The sequence below is a fragment of the Acomys russatus genome, chromosome 28 (assembly GCF_903995435.1).
Source record: "Acomys russatus chromosome 28, mAcoRus1.1, whole genome shotgun sequence".
Lineage (NCBI taxonomy): Eukaryota > Metazoa > Chordata > Mammalia > Rodentia > Muridae > Acomys > Acomys russatus.
The window spans coordinates 12,974,212-12,996,709 of record NC_067164.1 but is presented as its reverse complement, the minus strand read 5'-3'; the positions used below and the strand labels follow the sequence as shown (position 1 = coordinate 12,996,709).

The following is a 22,498-nucleotide window of genomic DNA, read 5'->3' as shown; positions in this document are numbered from 1 at the left end:
AGTCAGTTATCTGCCCCTATATTGATTGATTTTATGTTGCTTTAGTTTTGAATTATGGTCTCTGCTGTAAAGGTAGGATGATTAAATGGTCAAATAATATGTTTACTCTATATGGAATAGGCTGAACATTAAAAGTAAAGTGTACTAAAAATAAGCAGATCAGTTAAGTTTGTGTATTACTGCAGTCCTATAGCTGTTCTTACTCTTTAGAAATGCTTGAACCTTGGAAAACAGCAAGACCAATTAAAATGCCAAGTAGTTTTACACTGTCAAATAATCAGATCACCTTCTCTTATCTAGGTTGCTTTGGAGATGATCAAGGTAGCTGGTGGTTATCCTTTTGAAGCTTACAAAAATTGTTTCCTTAATTTAGCCATTCCAATAATAGTGTTTACAGAGACATCTGAAGTAAGAAAAACTGAAATCAGGTATGTATGAGAGTACATTTTCCTTATATAATGAGAAAGAAATAAAATAGTGTACCCTTAAAAAGAAAACATACTTATTTCTATCTCTATTTCTTCTTTGTTAATCCTTCCCCGTATTTCAGGACCCAGTCAAACCTCATTCTGATGAACTGTTTCCAAGTAAACTAGCCAGAGTTTTCAGCAGTTGATTTGTCGCACCATTTAGCTTTATACTTAATGGTTCCTAACTTGGATAATTTTAAATTCTTGTCTGAGTACAATCTTGTCTGTCTGTGAAACTTACAGTCTTAATTCCACACATTAAATGTAATTTCACACATTTATTACAATAGAAACAATTCCTTGAGTTTCCGGTTTTGACATTTAAGGTTGGCCACAAGCAGAAATGTGAGTAGAAATATCTTGCCAGAAAGAGCTAATCCTCTTGACCATTCTCAGACATTACTCACGAGAGCACATGATACTGCTCCCTTACAAAATGAGATGAAGTGCTGTTTCTGACTTACAAATACATTTGTACATATGTCAAATTACGTACACACCAAGATAATCATTCTAACATGTTCATGACAGCCAATGATTTGAATAATCCAATGTTCAAGTATTGATGACTAGAACATCTGCACCATGAAACCCCTATAGCTATTTATGAAGGAAGGAATACATGGAAATACATACGTGCACATGCACACAGAGAGAAACACCATATAACATAGCTATATATCTACATAATATGTATGACATGAAAGCAAAAGGGAGACTATGTGAATGGAAGGAGGGGACCAGAAGGGGACAAAGGACAGTGATGGATATGAGTAAAGAGCAATGATGTACATGCATGAAAATGTCGTCACTTTGTGTGCAAACTAAAGAAGTATTAAAAAGGAAATAAGGGATACATTGTTAGACATATTTGAAATGAGTCACTGAAAAATATACAAAGCATAGATGAAAGTGGATACCTATATCATTTATTAGATAATCAAGAAATTATATCCCCTCCCCACTATCACGCAATATTAATTTCTAAGCAAATAACAAAAAATGAACTGCAGGAAATTTTTATTACTACTGATGGAAAGAGATTTTAATGCTTATTAATTCTTGATATATTTTTCTATAACAGAAATGGAATATCATTTACAATTTGGGACAGATGGACTGTACATGGAAATGAAGATTTCACTCTCTCAGATTTCATAGATGCTGTCAAAGTAGGATATTTTCACTTCCTTGGTTTAATTAGTACTTTAAAGTCTCGTTTCTATGTAATGTGCCTCCTACCTTACAGGAACCCCAGTAGGTCATTGAAATTACAATAGTGCTAAATTCTTTATCAGGTTCACTCCAGTGTGTATATACTAGTGTAGCTTACAAATAAGACAGAAGAGAATAACAAGAGTATTGCATTAGAACCCATACTGTAATGACACTCCTTCTCTCTAGACTACTTAGATAGTTTACAGTAGATCTTAACTGAACCGTGATCTTAACTGAACCGTTGGGGCTTCTTTTGTTTTTTGAGGTTTTTTGTTTTGTTTCGTTTTGTTTCCTTAAGATATTGAGAGCTCCCTACTTTCAAAGGAGGCACTATTACGCGTCTGAATTGTTAGTCTCGCTATTGTTGTACTTTGTGCCTTCTATTAGTCAGTGGTTCTCAACCTTCTTAATGCTGAGACATTTTAGTACATTCCCTTATGTTGTGGTTACCTCAACCATAAAATTATCTTTGTTGCTATTTCATACCTGTAATTTGAGTACTGTTAAGAATTTTGAAGCAGGGCTTACTTAAACACTAGCACCAGAGAAGTCATTAAAATCACACACATACACACACAAAAAAGATACTTAAGCACCTAATAGATAGGTGAACAGTGTGGGTGTCCTGGACCAACAAATTAGTGACATTGTGGGTGTTAGAGGACAGTTTCAGGCTTGGGATGACATACAGTGTAAAGTTAGCACATTTACTTCTGGTGGTTCAGGCTGGCCCTTTAGTGGAAAACCACTTAGCTGGCATGCATCTAGCCCCAGGGCAGTCTCCACTACTGGGAAGAACATGAATTGTTTAGTTGTGAATGTTTCCATGTAGTATTTTTTGGTTCTAGTTAACTGAGGAAAGCAAAATCACAGATTACCACTATGGTTTTTAACGTATAAGTCTGTTGGATGATATAAATTATATTTTATATTTGCCTGCCCTCCCTTCCGTAGCTATAAAACATTTTTACTCAAGTACTTTGGATGAGGCTTTGATTGTTTCCTTTGGGGTGTTTACCTTTAGGAGAATTATGGAATTGAGCCGACAATGGTGGTACAAGGAGTCAAAATGCTTTATGTTCCTATAATGCCGGGTCATGCAAAAAGGTTAAAGCTAACGTAAGTATTTAACATCATGTGTAGAGGAGGAACAATAATCACAACGTAAGTTGTGGGAAAGACTAAGCCTTGTCACAGGTGGGAGCAGTATTGGCGGGCTTCACCCTTGGGCACCCCATGAATACCTTCTGACAGACTGAGTGGAGCCATCCTGGGCCTGGAGTTCAGGAAGCAGACCTAGGAACCCCAACTGGGCTATTGTTTTTCTAATTGACCCTCAATGGGAGAAGGAGACCACCTTTCCCATGTGACTCAGGCAGGTGGGGAGGAGAGAACAACAGGTTCAGCCTGGGCTTGGGCGCGTGGAGAACAGCGAACAGGCCAGACCAGCACGTGGGCCAGAGAGACACCTAAGGACCCGTCCCATGGAACAGATACCGGAAGATTCACTCTTTTGTCCCTTTAACCTTTTTTCCTTCTTGTGTAAGCTAGTTGGGTTGTATAATGAAGTTTAATTGTTAAAAAACAGAGCCAACAGTAAGTTGGTTATACACTGGAAAGTTAAAGAAGTTACTGGAATTTATATAAAAAGCATTATTGTTGCCTTATGTTATTAACAAAGACTGAGTCTCCCAGGGGAAGGCCGACAGTCCAGCTCTCAAAAAAGACTCATAGGATTACACCTTGGTAAATTTATTATAGGCCAGTAAAATCTTTTTCAGCTAATAGGCTTAGAAATTAGATATACTTTTACGTGGTATAGACCCACGCCTTACATGTGAACATAGAAAACTACATTTGTAAAATTGAGATATGAAACAAGAGTACCAAACAGTGCTTTTATTTTAGTTTTGCTAAAGATGTCTCCTGTATGTCCAAGTTTGTTTTAAGCATTGGGAATAGGGTGGACAAAGAACCTTCCTACTTGAGGAATTTGGGGGGGGGGGGACTACAAAAGCTAAGGTAATGGTAGATGCTGTAGAAAAAGTAAAGAATGTAAGGAGGAGGGCTGAGTTGTTGCATTTAATACTCTATATATTCCTCTGCATGTTAGCCTTACCTGCTATTGTTGCATCTTAAGAGGAATATAAAGAGTTACCAAAGAAAGCCTCCATCTTTACAGTTGCCTGCAGGGTGGTAGTTGACCTAGCTTCTCTGTACCCTTGTAGTTCCTTCTCTACTTCTCTTCTTCCCTCTACTCTGACTTCTGTATTTCTGGAACACAACAGACATTCTCTGGTGAAAGCTTTGCTCTGGTTATTTCCTCTGCTTTCAGATTGGCTTCTGGGCTAATTGTCATTGTCCTAAAAAGGCCTTTCTGAACTAGTTAGCACTGCAAACTGTCTCCAGCTGTAGTTTGGTGTGCCTGCCCCATTTTCCTCTCTCCTTTTAAGAATATATTTATTTATTCTTCAAAAGTTTGTAATATTTAATATACTTTGATCATCACATACTTAGATCATCGTCATCCTCTTATCCCCTTCCTCCTCCCAAACCAGTGGTTCTCAACCTGTGTGTCACAACCCCTTTGGCAAACTTTGATCTCCAAAATATTTACATTATGATTCATAACAGTCACAAAATTATATTTATGGTTAACAATAAAATTAATTTTATGTTATGAGGTCACCACAACATGAAGAACTATATTAAAGAGTCACAGTGCTAAGGAAGGTTAAGAACCACTGCATTAAACCCATTCTTACTTCCACACCACCACCCTCAGATCCTTTTCTTGTTAATTGTGTGTGCACATCCACACATGCAAGCACTTGTGTGGAGAGCAGAGGACAACTTTGTAGAATCTGTTTTCTCTTTCTTAACTTTTTTACATGAGTTCCAGGAATTGCCAGGGTTGCATAGTAAGCTCTCCTTAATCCACTGAGCAACCTCACTCCCCTACTACCTTTTAATTGAAGTTGCTTTCTGTAGCATATGTGAGAACTTACTTATTTTGATCGCCAGAAACTTACCAATGGCTACCCCACTGAGGAAAATGACTCCCCCTCCTCCAGTAGTCATGGCTCTCTTAGCCCTTCCCTCATTAATTGAGGGACATGGATGAGCCCATTTTGTTCAGCCATTGGTGCTATGAGTTCACGGGTACAACGGCCATGTCCAGAATATAACATCACACTTTCTTTCCCACCCTCCAGCCTTTGTACTCTTTCCACTCCCTCTCCTGCAGTGTTCCTGAGCCTTGAAAGAAGGCTGTGCAAGCATCCCAGTTAGGGCTGACCACTTAATCACCACATATTCTTAACACACGGAGTTTCTCCATTAACTATTGTTCACTACAGACAGAAGTTTCTCTCTCTGACCAAGCTGAAAGAAGAATGTCTGTGAGTAGAAACATAAATACTTAGGAAGTGGCTTGACACTGTGTCCAGTTAGCAGTCAACAGTAGTAGGTCCTGTTTCACACAGAGGTGCATGTATCTAGGGCATGCAGCCTCCCTAGCTGTAGTAGGGCCTGAAATCAGTCAGAATGTGTTATCCTGATAACAACCATGCCACTGATGTGCCATTGGGCACATTTTGCCTGGCAGTTTTGTGTAATAGCTGAGTTCTCACAGCTGAACCCCAGTAGTCTGCATAGCACCTTCCCACACTATACAATAACCTTCCAGCTCAGTTCCAGCTTCATTTCTGTGTCTCCTTCAGTAAAGTAGGTGAGTCTTTGGCAATAGGGTCTTAACCTAGCTCAGGTGCACAGCCAAGAGAAATAACATTGTTTTGGGGGCCTCTGGGACCTCCCTGAACAACTTACAAGAAAAGCTAGGGATTTGGAGTTAATAGACTATGGCATGGGTTAAGGGGTAAAAGTGATAGATTGCCAGGCTTTTACGGCAGAGTTCAATCCTCAGAGCCCACATAAAAGTAGAAGAAACTACAGCAACCCTCTGACCCTAACACACATATGCTTTGGCAGAAACCACTACACATGCACAGCACATACATACGTGAGTGCACACAATCATAGTAAATTTTTAAATCACTTAAGGCTTCTGGAAACAGCGTGACTCACTTAATGTATAACCCTATAAACTTCTATTATATATTTTTGTTTGGCTGGTTTGTTTTGGTTTTTGAGACAGGGTTTCTCTGTAGCCTTAGCTGTCCTGGGCTCACTTTATCAACCAGGCTGGCCTCGAACTCACAGCGATCCACCTGCCTCTGCCTCCCAAGTGCTGGGATTAAAGGCGTGCACCACCACACCCAGCTTATTATATTTTTAATGTATACCTGGTGAATATTTTCTCAATTTCTGTGGACAGTTTGCCCCTTGAGTAGATTAATCGTTTCATCTCATGTACAGAAGCTTTTTAATTTCATAAGGTCCCATTTGTCAATCGCTGTTCTTAAATCCTGAGCTAGTAACCTATGCTTCTAACCTGATGTGTTTTCCTTTTCCCTATATTTTCCTCTAGCAGTTTCAAAGTTTTAGGTCTTACCTTAAGATATTTGTTCGATTTGGAGAGAGAGAGAGAGAGAGAGAGAGAGAGAGAGAGAGAGAGAGAGTGTGTGTGTGTGTGTGTATGTGTGTGTGTGTTTAAGAAGATAGCATCAAATTCCATTTTTCATTCACTTTCCCCAGCACTGTTTGTTATGAAGAAGTTATCTGTTCTCCCATATGTGTTTTCGCATCTTTGTCAAAAATCAGGTAGCTATAGATGCTTATATCTGGTTTCTCTATTCTATTCTGCTAATCTATATGTCTATTTCTGAGCCATATTAATTATGACTGTGGTGTAAGTTCAAATTACATTTTGTGATACCACCACTATTATTTTTACTTCCCAAGATTACTTTGTCTACTCGGGGTCTTTATGTTTCCATATGAATCTTAAGCTCTTATTTTGGGTTTTTGTTTTGTTTGTTTTTCTAGTTCTCTGAGGAATGGTCTTAGAATTTTAATATGGATTGCACTGAACCTGTAGATTACTTTTGGCAGGATGGCCATTTGCTCAGAGTTGATTCTTGAACATAGAAGATTTTCTATCTTCTGAAAGATCTTCAATTTTCTTTTTTCAGTGTTTAAAAGTTTTCATTGTAAAGGTCTTTCACTTCCTTGGTTTTGTCTATTCTGGGGTACTCTACACTTTTGTGAGTGGAAGTGGCTCCTTCGTTTGCTTTTCAATGTGCTTAGCATAGGAAGGCTGGTGTTTCTGTATGTTGATGTTGTATGCTGCCATTCTGCTGAAATGTTTACCAGCTCTGTGTTTGTGGTGGAGTGTTTGGTGCCACTTACGTATAGAATCATGTCTTCTGAAAATAAGGAATTTTTTCTGTTTTTTATCCCTTTTGTTTCTTTGTCTTATCTTATTGTTCTGGTTAAAACTTCAAACTATTAAACAGAGGTGTCTTGTTCCTAATCTTAGTGGGAATGCTTTGAGTTTTCTCCATTTCCCACTATAGATTTGTTATATATAGCCTTTATTATGGTAGAATACAGTCTCTTCATTTCTAATCTCTCCTAGGTTTTTATCACGAAAGGGTTTTATCCAAGGCCTTTTCTTTTCTGTCTCTATTGAAATGACCATGTGGCTTCTGTCCATGAGTCTGTTTACGTGTTTGTTACATTTATTGGTTTGATATGTTCAGCCACCCCATCTCTAGAATTAAGCAAACTTGATCATGATAAATGATCTGTTTGATGTGATCTTGAATGCAGTTTGCTGCTATTTTATTAAGAACGTTAATCTATATTCATCAAGGAGATTAATATGTACCTCATTCCCTCCCTCCCCCTCCCTCTGTGTGTGTGTGTGTGTGTGTGTGTGTGTGTGTGTGTGTGTGTGTGTCTGTATCTGTATCTGTGTCTGTGTCTGTCTTTATCTTGTTTGATAACAGGGAAATACTGGCTTTGCAAAGTGACTTTGGAACCATATTTTGCTTTTTTATATTTTATTGACTATCCTGAGAGAGATTGGTATTAGTTCTTCTTCAAAGCCTGGTAGAGCTCTGCAGTGGACCAGTGTGGTTCTGGTTCTGAACTACTTTTTTTTTTAATTGCCTCTTCAATCTTGATGTTCATTATAGATGTGTTTAAATTCTATCTCATTTTGGCATAATTTTGGTAGGTCACATACATCTAGAAATTCATTTCTTTTGGATTTCCCAACATAGTGGAATATAAGTTTTTAAGATTTTATTAATTTCTTATCTATTGTAAAGACTCCGTTTTGTCTCTAATTTTATTAACTTGAGTCTTTTCTCCTTTTCTTTTAGTTAGTTTAACTAAGAGCATGCCAACTGTGTTTTTCTTTTCAGAAAGCCAACTTGTTTCCTCTGCACATGTGTCTGTATGTGTACGTCAGGGTGTGTGGTGTGTGTAGGGGTGCACATATGAGAGTCTGTAAAAATCAGAGAATGATATTAGGTGTCTCCCCTCAACTACTTTACCAACCTTATTTAGGGAACACACTCTCACTACCTAGAGCTAGCTTGACATCTTGCCTACGCTGGCTGGCCAGCAGTCCCTATAAACCCTGTCCCCCTTCCTGAATTTGAAACTACAAATGCTACTACTTTTCTCTTTTGTATGTGACTTCTAGGGACCAAACTCAAATATTTATTCTTGGACAGCAAACAGTATCTTCCCCAGGCTCTCCTTTATCTCTTTTTCATAACACTTGCTGTTATAGCTACAAGATATTATTATTTCTGTCATTATCTACTCCCTTACACTGGAACGATAGGTTTCATGGTGCGTATATTTTTATTTGATTTCTTCATTGTTGTATCTCAAGCAGTTAGACAAATACCAGGGACAAAATAGCCATCAGTAAAACTGGTATAAGTAGATAACATGACTGTCAACTTTTGATTATTAGTTGAAGTTAATCACTTGTACATTATAATTGTCTTAGTTATCTTTACCTTTACAATGGTTATATTAGTTAAGCATTGATTTGTCTTAAAATTACTTTTACTAGGACTCCAAAGTATCATTTAGAGAGTTTAAGAGCTATTTTTAAAGTTCTTGTGATATGTGCTAACTAGATGTAAGTAAAATGTGAGATAATTAATTAGTGTAATTTAAATTTTGCTACAAAAATAATGTTTTGAGAGTTGGCTGTGAGATTTCTGATTTAACAGGTATTTATTGATTACTTAAGAGGCCGGACATTCGATTAGTGAATGAGAACATGGTAAGAGCATGAGCTTGGCTTTATAAAGACATGTTCACAGCTTCAGTGGTTGTTTATTAATGCTTGTTTAGTTTACTTGTATAACTTTGAAAGAGAAATGTAATAGCGCAGGAGTAATATTTCATAATTGTTAGTTTTGTTACTATTTTGATACTTATACAAATAACCCTGATATCAAGTACAGTTTACTCAGAGAAACTGACACATTGTTTATTAATTTAATTATTTTAAAATTAATTTAATTAATGTAGCTAAAATAACCATTATAATAAAGATGCTGACATTGCACCATGGGCTTTTCCTAAAACAAACCTCTGTTTGGGGTTAGATATCATTTGAGCAATATAAGGGGGATTATTATTGGTAAAAGACAAACAGCTTGTACATATATATGTACCTTAAAAATTTAAAAGAATACTCATGATCTCTTTAGGAAGTCAGATGATATGGATGTGAATGGTAGAAAGAATGAAGAGTTATGTATGGAGCTTATATTTGGAAAATGGAAAGAATTATTGTGGGAGATTAAATATATAATGTAGTTCAGAGCCTGTAAGAGAATTCTGATAGCCAAATCAGTGAGAGAAAGAATAGACTAGGGTCAACTTATTTTTGTTTTTTTTGTTTTGTGTTATTTTGTTGTTGTTGGTTTGGTTTGGTTTGGTTTGGTTTTTTGAGACAGGGTTTCTCTGTGTAGCCTTGGCTTTCTGACACTCTATTTGTAGACCAGACTGGCCTTGAACTCACAGAGATCTACCTGCCTCTGCATCCCAAGTGCTGGGATTAAAGGGGTGTGCCACCACGCCCAGCGGTCAGCTTGTATTTTAAGGCTTTAATAAAGTTTATTTATTTTTCTCTTTAAAACAATGCTGGAGGATACATGTCTCTAAGCTAGGAAGTGTGGGAAGAAAATCAGTTTTTCAGAATCACTGCATTACTCCTTGGCATTTTTTTGTTTCTTTTTTGCTACTACCAGACAAAATTGGGTCCTATTATATTCACTTTGGAGCTTTTAGCAATAAAATATTAATATATAAGAATAGGCAGATTATTATATTTTAAAGTGTATACGCAAGTCCAGTCTCTTAATAGTACTAATTAGTAAAGAGTTCTTTGGTCTTATCAAATTACCAAAATATTTATCCTTGCTTATTCTTAGAATGCACAAACTTGCGAAACCGTCCACTGAGAAGAAATATGTGGATCTGACTGTGTCATTTGCCCCAGACACAGACGGAGATGAAGATTTGCCAGGACCTCCAGTAAGATACTACTTCGGTCCTGACACCGATGAAGAGACATTGTCATAGAGATACTCTGGGACTGCTTTATTTTGGAAAGTGTACTTAACTCAGAAGCTAAAAATAACTCAACTCATAATACTGTGGATTTCTTTTTGCCTTAATTTAAGGAAAACATCAGAAGAAAACTTAACTACATTACAAAACGTTTGGAGAGTAGTTCACATCTATCTGTTGCTTAATACAGTTATGATGACAGCAACTTTGAACTGGAATACCATTTTCTAATGCTTACAAATTTGTATATGAAGCCCTGTGGATGAAAAAAAAGGAACAAAGAAAGCATTTATCCATGACCAGAAGAAATTAAAGATGAAGAAGTTAAAAGTAGGGAATCCTGGCTATTCAAAAAGCTAAATCCTGTTCTAAGGTTTCTTAATTTGGTATTTGAGACCCATTTTTCAATATAAATAGTGTGACACTGTACCTATTAAATGATTAGGCTTTGAAAATTCCCTAGCTGAGAAAAGGAGTAACAGATAAGATTTAAAATTGTGTAGATACAGTTAGTGTCCTGTTACCTCTGCTAGCAGAATTTGTTGTATTACTTGCTCTCCTAAATCAGGATTTTTGCTAATATGATCAGGTAAACCATGAGGTAGGATGAGATGTTAACCTGGACTAAATGTCAACAGTATTATATGTGCTCTGACAACTCTCATAGAAAATCCATGAATGTGAGCAGATAAATATGGCTAATCATTTGATTGTTATATACCTTTATTTTATTTCTCTGGAACTCAAAACTAGACACAGTATATAAGACTGAAATGTTTTATAAAGTTCATATCCTTGGAAATAGATGAAAATTAGAAATTTAATACTAGTATGGTCTTTCTTTTTTTTCTTTCAAATGTAATAGAGAAAAAATAGTTTTTTGTTTTGTTTTTTTTTAAAGGAAGCATGTCATTTCACTCTTCATTCCCAAGGTAGGAAATGACAAAGATAGAAAAATTATATTTTTTTAGATTTTTCTTCATTGAGAGAAATTCTGTTTCCTGGTAAGAATAATTGCAACTGATGATATAATTGGGTCCATTAAAAGATATGAACAATTCATGGCTGTAAAATCAGTGAAAACAGCAAGTGACTCTTTTACAATGGTTATCATGCATTGTAAACAGCAAGTGCTTACAGCCTCCGGAAGTCACTTGCCTGGAGCTCCTGCTCTTGTTCAGACCATTAGTAGCTACTCTGATTGATTAAAATTTAGATTGCATCAGTATTACTCCAATGGTATCTCTTTAAACTGTGTGCTTACTTTCCGTTTACGAATAAGTTATATTCTCTCTGATAACCAGCTTTTTGTTTCCTCCTTTTATGAAGTCTCCTGTTGGGAAATGGGTGAGTTTGTGTAATGTAGTGTTGTATTTCTTTGAGAGATGGAGAAAAGTGGGTAGCATCTGTTTTGTTTTGTTTTGTTTTAATGGATATCTTCAAATAAACTGTTGAGCTTTTTTTTTTCATATCCTACCTTTTCCCATTATGCATATTCCTAGTATAATGGTAAAATGTAATGTTACATAAAATTGATTCTAGGAACAGCAAAGACTCTGTGGTTTAGAATTTAATGAGAGAAGGGATAATAATTTTTTAAAAGAAGTCCTTTTTTCCAATTTTTAGTTTCTCTTCTGTTCTTTGGTAATAAAGTATTCTCCTGGTAAACATTCAAAAATCCTCAAACACGAACCAATACCTTGGCTTGTTTTACCCATGTCTCCATTTATCTTTGGAAGAAAATGAGAACCATACTTTATAGAATGCCATAGTAAATAAGTGAATTTAGTAAATCAAATCAACCAGGATAGGTTCATTTTACCATTAAATCTACAACCATTTTATCATTTGTTTTTTGGTTTTGTTTTGCTTTTCTGTAGGTAATGATTATTACTATCCTAATTTTTACTAAACTGGAACGCCATAGTGAAAATAATGACAACTTTTTTTCATTGTTTTGAGGTTTTTGTGTTCTAGTTTTTTTGTTTGTTTGGTTGGTTTGGTTTTTTGTTACCTTAAGATTCTTGTTACTGAAGTACAGCTATTGAATACTGAGTGGGGGGGGAAAGGTGGTGTTACTCCATTCAGTGATTTTTTTTTTTTTAGATACTAAAAATAAGTCAAGGAATTTTTAGGATATTTCCATAAAGCATGTTCTGTGGTTCTTTACAGAGAATTTAAGTGCACCTCTTGCTCTGTGGTTAGCACTGCTTCTGTTTTCTTGCTTTTATGCTTTGCAAGCGGACTAGTTTTGGGCATATAAGCAAAAGAGGAGTGTGTGCTTAGCATGCCCAAAGCTGTAACTTTAATGTATAGGAACAAAAATAAGTGAGAAAAAGAAGCAGAAATAGTCACTCCATCAATCTTAGTTTGGGATTTCTAAAGTCAATTCTTCATAGACTGCTTTGAAGCAGTTGTGTTACAGGTCTTAAGTTCCATATACATTGTTCCAAAAGTACAACTTGGCATCAGTATATAATATTTTTATAGTTTATCTTTCATGGCATATTGTTGGAATAGCATCAAAGTACAAAAAAAATAGCCATAGCTGGACTTATAAATCTACAGTATTTGCCTAGTATACATAAGGCTCTGTGTTTGAGTCTCAATTCAAAATCAAAAAGTCTGGATCTTGGGAGTCAGATAAAATATCAATAGCACTTTGTATTTGCTTTTCTCTTACTGTATCTTGAAATCTTGTTTGATTTTTGTGTTTGTGTGTGGACATGATTTGTCTGAATGTATGCCTGTGTACCACATGCCCACAGTGCTCATGATGCCAGAAGAGGGTGTCGGATCCCCTGAGACTGGAGTTACAGAAAGCTGTGACCTGCCATATGAGTGCTAGGGAGTAAACCCAGCTTCTCTGGAAGGGCAGCCAGTTATCTCAACCACTGAGCCATCACTCCAGCCCCAAAATCTTCCTGTTGTAATTGAAAAAAATGCATGTTAAAAATATATAAGATGTGAATATACAATTTTAGGAGTAATTTTAAAACAATTGCTTACCTAATCAAAATATTAAAATTAATAGAACAATGGTATCAGAAACCTTCCTAATCCCTCCCCAGTCACAAACCCATGGTAATTACTACTGTCTTACTTTTTGTATTAACGGTTGCCTTGTTCTTACGGTATTATCCCTCTACGTGTGTGAGTCAAAACAGAACAATTTAGTTCTGTCTGCTTTTGAATTATATGCAACGAATCATTCTACATTGTTTTATGTCTTTGATTTACCATGATTTATCCGTGTTCATTGTAGCCATAGTTTATTTACCATTGCTACAATAGTTTCCCTTTGTATTAATATGCCAGTTTATTTGTTGTACTGACTGTGAATGATGAAGATGTATTTAGTTTGGGATAATTACAGTTCTAAAATAAATATATTTTGTTTCTCTTGAATTGCAGATAAGATATCTAGGATCAAAATTGCCTGATTGTAGATACTTTTTTTTTTTTTAATATTTTCGTTTTGAAATGAAAATGTGACTACATCATTTCCTCTTCACTACTTCCCTCTCCTTCCAACCTTCCCATGCAGCATCCCCTTATGCTAAGCAGTAGATAATACTCGTTTTCTCCAGGTTGTGATCACCTTGGATGCTTTTTGGTTTTGTATTTTGACACTATGGTGGAAATGCAGTTGTGTTTGTTGACCATTTATCTCTTATTATTGGGAGGAGGTCACCATTTCACAAGTTTGTTGGCCATTTCAACTTTTCCTTTTTCTTTTTTTTTTTTTTTTTTTTTATATATTTATTTATTTTATGTGTATGAGTGCTCAGTCTGCATGTACACCTGCATGACAGAAGAGGGCATCAGATCATATTGTAGATGGTTGTGAGCCACCATGTGGTTGCTGGGAATTGAACTCAGGACCGTTGGAAGAGCAGACAGTGCTCTTAACCTCTGAGCCATCTCTCCAGCCCCCAACTTTTCCTTTTTCAAAAGTGTCTTGTCAGATCTGTTACATGTCTTCCTCTTGTTTTGGCAGTGCTTTTCCTCATTTGATACATGGAAGATCTTTATAAATCATGTTTTTTATTGTCTGTATAGTTGTGAATATCTTTTGTTCTGTAGCTAAAGGTTAGATACTAACAGGACCAGTCTTTTGTGTTTCATAATTAAAACCTCACTCCCAGCCTGAGGAATCTTCTCCATTGCCTTCTAGGCATTTTAGTTTTGTCTTTCAGGCTTTAGTTGTAATTCAGGAGTTAATTCTGGACATGATGGTTCATGCTGTGCCAGTAGTACTTCGTTAGTCTGTTCTTTACGGTAGTGGTGGTGGTGGTGGTGGTTGTTTCTAATATTGCCAACGTAGCACTAGAAAATATGTATTTCTCTTTCTAAACCTTTTGTTTCTTTCCTTTTCTGGCCTATTAATAATATACTGTCTCCATCACTTCAGCTGATTTTTTTTTTTTTATGGTTAACAAATTTCATTCTTAAAACTTTTTTTTTTCCTATTAAAATGTCATGGTTATTCTTAACCCTTCTATTTTCCATTCTCAGAATCTTTATGAATTTGCAAACTAGTCACTCTTGCAGTTTTCACTTTTCTTGCCAAAAACATTTAATTTCTTATTGTGTGGTGTGTTTCCATGAATGTGCACACCTTTCTGTGTTTATGTGTACCGTGTGTATGTACATACCTACAGAGGGCATTAGTCCGCTAGATCTGGAATTACAGGCATTTGTGAGTTACCCCAGATGAAAGGTGTGAACCAGACCCTGCTCCTCTGCAAAAGCAAGTAGCCACTGAGCCACATCTCTAGCACAAAGAGTATAGTCTAATTTTAGTCTGTTAACTGTCTTTTGTTTCTTCTGTTGTTTCCCCTGTATCCAGTTTCTTTGTAAATGCTTGTCAATATTTTACTTGAAACATATGGAAATTATATTAATAGCAGGATAATTTCATTCTTTTTTTTTTTTTTCTTCTCCTTTTGCTTCTGCTGAGTACCTAGGCACTAGTAACTTAAAATCACTTTGATGCCATTTCAGACACACTGATTTCCTGGCCCTTTTAGAGCAATTCAAGGTAGAACTTCAGCCTGTTTCTCTCTTATTCTTATCTACCCTTGCCCTTAAATTTCATCCCTTCATAGTTCCAAATATGGTTGGAAGTTACCAGAGTCCCCACCTCTTGACTGTCCCTAAGTCTCAGATCATTTCTTTTCTTAACCAAGAGCTAGCTAAACTAAAACTCAAAAAGGTTACAAAACCCATATGCTTAGAAAATACTGATGATTTAAAGACTCCTGTTTTAAAAATCCTGAGTCAGGATCGTTGGGATGTAGTCCTGTAGCCCTAACCCACATTTATCTGCGTCCACCACATGTTTGGAACACAGTCCCAAGTTCCTATGCTATTGTCATTTTTAGGTGAGACTTTGTACAGTGATTACGTTAGAGGAGATCATGACACTGGAAAACAACAATTTCAAAGATTGAAGTGACTTAAAATTGTTTTTTCTGGCTAACAGCTGGAGGTCATGGCTAGGTTGAGGCCCAGAAAGAGGTCCTCCATAATTTTTCAGTACTGTACATTTGGTCTTCCAATGCCCATTCCCATGAATGAATAAATTTCCACTCCTTTAACATTTAAAAAAAAAAATCGTAATGAAAATTTAAAAGATTTTTTTGAATTCCTTGAGTTCATTTGAGACTCACTTTATAGTCCAGAATATGATGGTTGTTATGAATTTGAAAATATTACATTCCGTAATCGTTATGGACTGAATTTGTCAGTGACATCAAGTCTTTTAATATTATTATATTTTCTACATCCTTATGTGTTTTTCATAAACTATGTGAATTATCAAAAAAGTTATATTAAAAGTCACCTATTACATTTATTTGCTTTTTTTCTCCCAGAGTGTGTTTCTGTTTTATGTATATCCTGAGGCAAAATGAAGTGCATGTGTTGTAGTTGAATAAGAAGGACCTCCTAGCCTCATCTATGTGAGTGCTTACTAGGGAGCAGCACTATTTGAAAGGATTAGGAGTGGCCTTGGAGGAAATGTGTCACTGGGTTTGGGCTTAGAGGTTTCAAAAGCCTGTGTCAAGTGGTGTGCACATGCATGATAATAGTGGACTAAGTTGAAACTGTAAGTTCCCAATTGAATGCTTTCTTTCATAAAAATTGCTTTGGTCATGGTATCTCTTCCAACAATTTAACAGTGACAAAGGCTAGAGTAACTCTAGCTCATTTTTATATTTTCCTGCTTAATTATATTTTATCAATGTGAATTATCTCTTTGTGCCTTAAAGTCTTTACTCTTTAGCCATCTCAGGATTCATACTTTATGAAATAATTTTTTCATCTACTTACTTTGAATCTTGACATACAAAGTTTAGATGTTTGCCTACTATAAACCACAGTTACTTGGATTTGGTGGTCAGGAGGTGTTGATCTAATCTTCCCTGACAATTGCTCTTACAGCAGCTGTGATTTGTTTGGCAGGCTCTAGTTTTTCTCTGCTACCCTACAGAGTATCTCTCCCAGCTTCTCTACCGTTTTCACCTTCCTTTTTACGGTTATGTTCTTTGTGGAAATTCCCACTTCTCTGAAAAATGTTTACTGATTTTTATGTTATTAAAATAAATCATGGTTTCTGTTTTCTTAATACGCATTGCTTTCTCTTGACTAGTGTTTTTTACTATATTAAATTATGCATATTCACATAAAATATGTTTTTTTTTTCTTAATCATTACCCTTTGGCAGATTATATAATCCCTGAACAGCAATATTTCCATGTAGAAGATTGCCACTTGCAGCCCTTTTTAAGACTTTCATGGTTAGGTCAAAGCTTTGCTGGCTTGCTCTCATTCTATTGCATACTGTTCCTGTTGAAAAGCTTACTCTTAACATCCACTTTGGGAAGAAACCCAGAGGAGCCCATGTAAAAAATGGAGGTAGTCAGCAGCCTCAGGTGTCAAACTTATGAGTAAACAAGCATTTAAAATGGAGCACTGGGGAGGCAGAGGCAGGCGGATCACTGTGAGTTCGAGGCCAGCCTGGTCTACAAAGTGAGCCCAGGATGGTCAATGCTACACAGAGAAACCCTGTCTTGAAAAAAAAACAAAAACAAAAAAAAATAATAATAATAAAATAAAATGATTCCACACCTAGACTTTATGGAACAGGAACTAGCCATTCTTTCCTGTGTTGACCTGCCAAATCCATGAACATACAGTGGTTTTAGAGTTCTTTATTATACAGTTATCAAATTTGTTATCTCCAACTTAACATTTTATCACACATTTACATATTTTAGTTGTTTTATACTACTGTTTTAAGTCTGAATTCTGTTAAGACAACAGTCAGTACTTGAATTTTTATACACCTAGATAACTTTGGTCTTTTTAATATCTGTCGGCACATTGAAAATATTTATTCTGGCCTGGAGAGATGGCTCTGTAGTTAAAAGCACTGGATGTTCATTCAGAGAACTGGGTTAACTCCAGTTCCAGGGGATCTGGGACCCTCAGATATACATGCAGGCAAAACACCAATGCACATAGGTTGTAACCTGCTTAAAACTGTAGCTCTTCTGTTAGCATCTGCTGATTCAGCCATTAGCATAGAATAATTGTAGCCATTTTGTTTTGTAGGTCTCCATTTTGATCATAACGTGAAATTAAGTTCGGGTTCTCAAGCGCTGCCTGCCTGAGAGCTTGACTAGCCGTTAACTTTTTTACTTACAACTCAATGCTTGTCAGACGTTCTGCTTGAATTAATGATAAATGCTCTACTTAAACCAAGCCACAATACCCTGTTTTGTTCCTTCTGGGGAACTGGAAAGTCCCCAAGCCTGTATATCCTAGCCAATCAGTTTTGTCTAGCTACCTGAATAAAATGTATTGGGGACCAAATTGATTCTTTTTGTGGTTAGCTAGTCAAAATGATGTAATGCTGCCCTCCCCTTGTTTCCCACCTGGTTACCTGGTTGTTACCTAAACACGGTTTTCATATAAAAAGCTTGTCTTAGAAACACTGGCAGCACTGTCTGGCTCCCAAGACCAGATATGGCCCTGACAAATCATTTTTTCGACTGTCAATAAGCTTCCATCCGAGTCTGGTGTTCAAGTGGTCAGTGTGCAGCTATTCCTGAACCCGTAACACAGGAAAGTAAGTTCTTTTTAAAATATTTATTCTTTCACTATCTCATGGTTTCCATATGTGCTGTTGAAACATCTGCAGACCACATTTCCTACCTAGATATATTTCTGACTTACTAGTAGGAACTTCTTTGTTAGGGCCTGGGCTTAGATTTCTGTTTCTCAGTTTCTTGCAGCCCACCATATTTAATATTTAACCAGCTTTACAAGTCTACTTTTTAAAAGATCTTAAATGCTGTATTTTCTTAGAGGAACGATTCACTTAAGGGTTTTAGATGTTTCATTAAAGCTCTTCAGTCTCTTGTTTCTTAGCCTCATTTGGTGCATGAGCTAATGATGCTATGTGTTCATTATCAAATTTCTGTAAGTAATACTTTATGTCCCATATCTAAAAATTCTCACTAACAGGAACTCCATTAAAAAGACAGCCTTACTTGATTTTGCATATATTCCTACACAGAAACTTAATTACCGTGGCATATACTAAAAGGCAAAATTGTGGACCAAACCTCAGAAATTCTAGTTCAGCAAGTTGAAGGGAAGCTTCAAAGATAGCTCAGTAAATTAGATTACTGGAGTTTTGGGGCTGGAAGTCTTAAAATGTCTGGTTGTCTCGCTCCCCACCCTCTACTCATCCTCACCACCACCCCGTGATGGTCCTTTTTATTGTCATATAAGTGGACATCTCCCTTGATCTCATAAGAGTCAGAATCTGAGTCCTAATTTCTCATTAGCATCTTTATAAGATGTTGGAACTAAGAGAATCCTAATCCATTTTAGCCTATTTGGGGTTGTTGTTGCTGCTGCTGCTGCTGTTTTTAGGTGAGAAGAACAAAGAAGCTAAATGCCCAAATAATTAAAACCAAAAGTAAAATACAAACCGTATCATATGATTCTTTAATTGCGTGGCCATCAAAACCAACTTAGGAATTTGTTTTCAAAGGGGGAAAAAAAGCATGGCTGAGATTGTGACTCAAGATCTAGTTTGGATGGAGAATTCATATATTTAAAGAAATGAATTGCCATACTTAGCATGTATATAACATTAGATTTGAAACAAAGTGGCATGTGTATTGTATTGCCCTTTAAAGATACATGGGTTAGTTTTGAACTAGTAAAAACAAAAAAGAACCAAAAAAATGAATTGCACTTAATTTTATGAATATACTATTTGATACAGCATTTCCATTAGAGAGGGCCGTTTCCTAGTTCATTTCATGCCTATTACCTCCAACTAGATAATTTATATAACTTACATTTGATTAGTTGGTACAATCAAATTCACCAAAAAGTTAAGGATTAGGAGAACTAGATAATCTGCAATGCAAATTGTATATATGAAATGTGTTTAATTGAAGATGAGGGGGACCCAAAACTTGGCCTTCGAACATAAATTTTAGCTGTTTCATGAAGAGAAATGCATTTATCAAGGTACTCTACAGACAACTGGTGGTAACCAGCAAATTGTTCTCCTGCGTGCTGCATCATTTTATTCTTGTGCCCAAATGAGTGATTTAGACACTAGGGTCAAGGAAATAGAGACTGTTTTCTTTAAACATGAAAGTCTTCCTTTTGAAAATAATAAATACCAAGAAACATGAAGGCGGTTTCATGTTATTTCATGCTTTGTGTGGGCTTTTCTTAAGCTTCTCACTTCTCTCTTCTATGTTGGGCTCTTGACCTAGAAAATATGGATAAAAAGTCTTGATTAATTAATAAAGCAATGCCATAAAACAGTTTTTTCTGTACATTCAACAAGAGTTGGTTTTCTTGTTCCCAAAATACTGATGGTGTATTAATTGTTATATAACTAGACACGGAATGCTCATATTTCTTTTAATATTTTTGTATTCTGGACCTAAATTATGTATTTTCTTATGCTTTAGCTTAATGTTTTATATACCTTCCATGCTATATTTTGAAATGATTTTATGCTAGTAATTTCTGACATTGGGAAAAATTAATTGAGACAGTATCCCTTGACTATTTTTTTCTAGTGTTTTTTAAATTTTTATTATAATTTATTCATTCACATTGCATCCCAGTTGTTATCCCCTCACTCTTGTCTTCCCATTCCCACCTTTCCTCCTCCTTCTGCCCTATTCTTGCCTTCTGATTTCAGAGGGAATCCTGGACACTAACACAGGTTAACAAGATTCAAAGAAAATCTCCATTTCTTTTCAGTAGTAGCCTATGTAACACGTTTCCAGATCCCAGAACCATCAAGTACCCTGGAACCACAACTTCAGTTTCCAGCTCAAGGCAAATTAAATGAAAGTGTTCTGCCATTTCCACAGTGCCTCAGCAGTCAAGTTCATGTCCCAGAAACAATCACCAGATTCCACAGTTTTCCTTTCTGCCCACAGAAACCAAGAAATTTGGCTCAGAAAACTAAGAAGACAATTGGGGCTGGAGAGATAGCTCAGTGGTTAAGAGCACCATCTGTTCTTCCAGAGGTCCCGAGTTCAACTCCCAGCAACCACGTGGTGGCTCATAACCATCTATCATGAGATCTGGTTCCCTCTTCTGGTGTGCAGGTATACTGTATATGTAATAAATCTTTTTAAGGAAGAAGATGAAGAAGAAGACTGGAATTGCTTTTGTATATTTTTTTCTTTAACTTGTTGAGAGATAAAGGTCCTAGATCAGGACAATATGAGAACGGATCTAGGTAGGGGGTCCCTATGCTCTTAAGCCACTCATTTTACCTAGGTGACCAGAAACAGCATCCCTTAGGGCAGCCAGGGAACTCCTTAAAAGATAAGAACTGGTCAAATATGGGACACCAGAGCCTTGATGGGGAGGCCTGGTGGCACTCAGAAAAAGGATAAGCAGGCTACCAGGATGAGACTTGATAGGTTGTGACCTTATGGTGGGGAAAAAGGTCCCCTTCTGTCACAGACCTAGGGGAGGAGAAAAGGGCGAAAGAGGGAGGGGGGAAGAACGGGAAGATAAAAGTGAGGGGATAACAATTGAGATGTAATCTGAATAAATTGAAATAATATTTTTACAAATTACACTCTTTAAAAAAGAGACAAACTGGGAAAGAGCACCACCTAGTGTTGTATTTGTTATGGCAGGGGTTTCCAGCTTCCCCAATGAGCTCTGCTGGCACAGATCCTACAGGCTTCTGATGTTCCAGATTAAAAACAAAATTGTATTTGGTATTAAATTTTTATCAAAGATTCAAGTAATATATAAACTAAAAAAAAAGTAAGCAAAGGCAGAAACATAATTCTGAGTCAGCATTGTTATCAGTTATCAGTTAAAGCAGGAGGCCAAGTTCTAGATATATTTATCTACATGGGAGAAAGAAATTATTTATATTTTAGAGTTTGTTCTTTTTTTTTTTTTTTTTTTTTTTTTTTTGGTTTTTTGAGACGATCTCTCTGTGTAGCCTTGGCTGTCTTGTACTTGCTTTATAGACCAGGCTGGCCTTGAACTTACAGCGATCCGCCTGCCTCTGCCTCCCAAGTGCTGGGATTAAATGCATGCCCGGCTTTGTTCAATTTTTCTTGAGACAGAGTCTCTACAAGTCTACTGTGCCTCTCTAGTTCATGATTTTTCTTTATTATTATTACATGTATATCCATATGTATATACGTAGTTACAGATATAAAGTTCATTTACCTTTGCTAGTATGTACATGTGTCCAGAGCTGAACACTTGGGATCAAACAATGTATGTGCAAGCTTCTCCTTGGAGGACACTGATTCTCCCTCTCTCAGCAGTCATTGACCACCTGTAGTGTTTCATGTCAAGCTATTATTACAGATCTATGCTAGCAAAAGCATGGTAAAGATGCAAAACAAAGACCTAAACATGAGTGTACATAACCATGGCAATCTGATTGAGACTCAATAAAAATGCCAAAACACAAGTGAAAAGACAACATCTTCAACAAATCGTACTGTGAAAACTGGATGTCCACACGTAAAAAAATGAAATTAGACATATATCTATCACCCTGAGCTAAAGTCTACACAAATGAACCAAAGATCTCAATATAAAACCCCAAACGCTGAAACTGATGGAAGGGAACATATACAGTACCCTACAATATACAGATGTAGAAAAGAACTTTCTGAATAGTATTCCATTCACTCAGGAAATGAGAGGCCAACGACTGACAAATTAAACTTCATAACGCTTAAAAAAAAAAAAAAGTTTCT

General features: G+C 36.3%; 2 protein-coding genes across 2 annotated transcripts in view; one reads left to right on the top strand and one right to left on the bottom strand.

The window, feature by feature from the left end:
* The window catches only part of Uba6 (ubiquitin like modifier activating enzyme 6), a 58,228-nt gene extending 47,878 nt beyond the window's left edge, over positions 1-10,350 (top strand). Inside the window, exons 30-33 of the mRNA XM_051170152.1 lie at positions 301-428; positions 1,555-1,642; positions 2,713-2,807; positions 10,061-10,350. Of these exons, the coding sequence (XP_051026109.1) occupies positions 301-428; positions 1,555-1,642; positions 2,713-2,807; positions 10,061-10,211 (462 nt within the window). The 3' untranslated portion in view covers positions 10,212-10,350. The remainder of the gene's footprint in view (positions 1-300; positions 429-1,554; positions 1,643-2,712; positions 2,808-10,060) is intronic.
* A 9,386-nt stretch (positions 10,351-19,736) lies between these two features.
* The window catches only part of Stap1 (signal transducing adaptor family member 1), a 35,046-nt gene continuing 32,284 nt past the window's right edge, over positions 19,737-22,498 (bottom strand). The window contains exon 9 of the mRNA XM_051170451.1: positions 19,737-20,007. Coding sequence (XP_051026408.1) covers positions 19,946-20,007 — 62 coding nt within the window. The 3' untranslated portion in view covers positions 19,737-19,945. The remainder of the gene's footprint in view (positions 20,008-22,498) is intronic.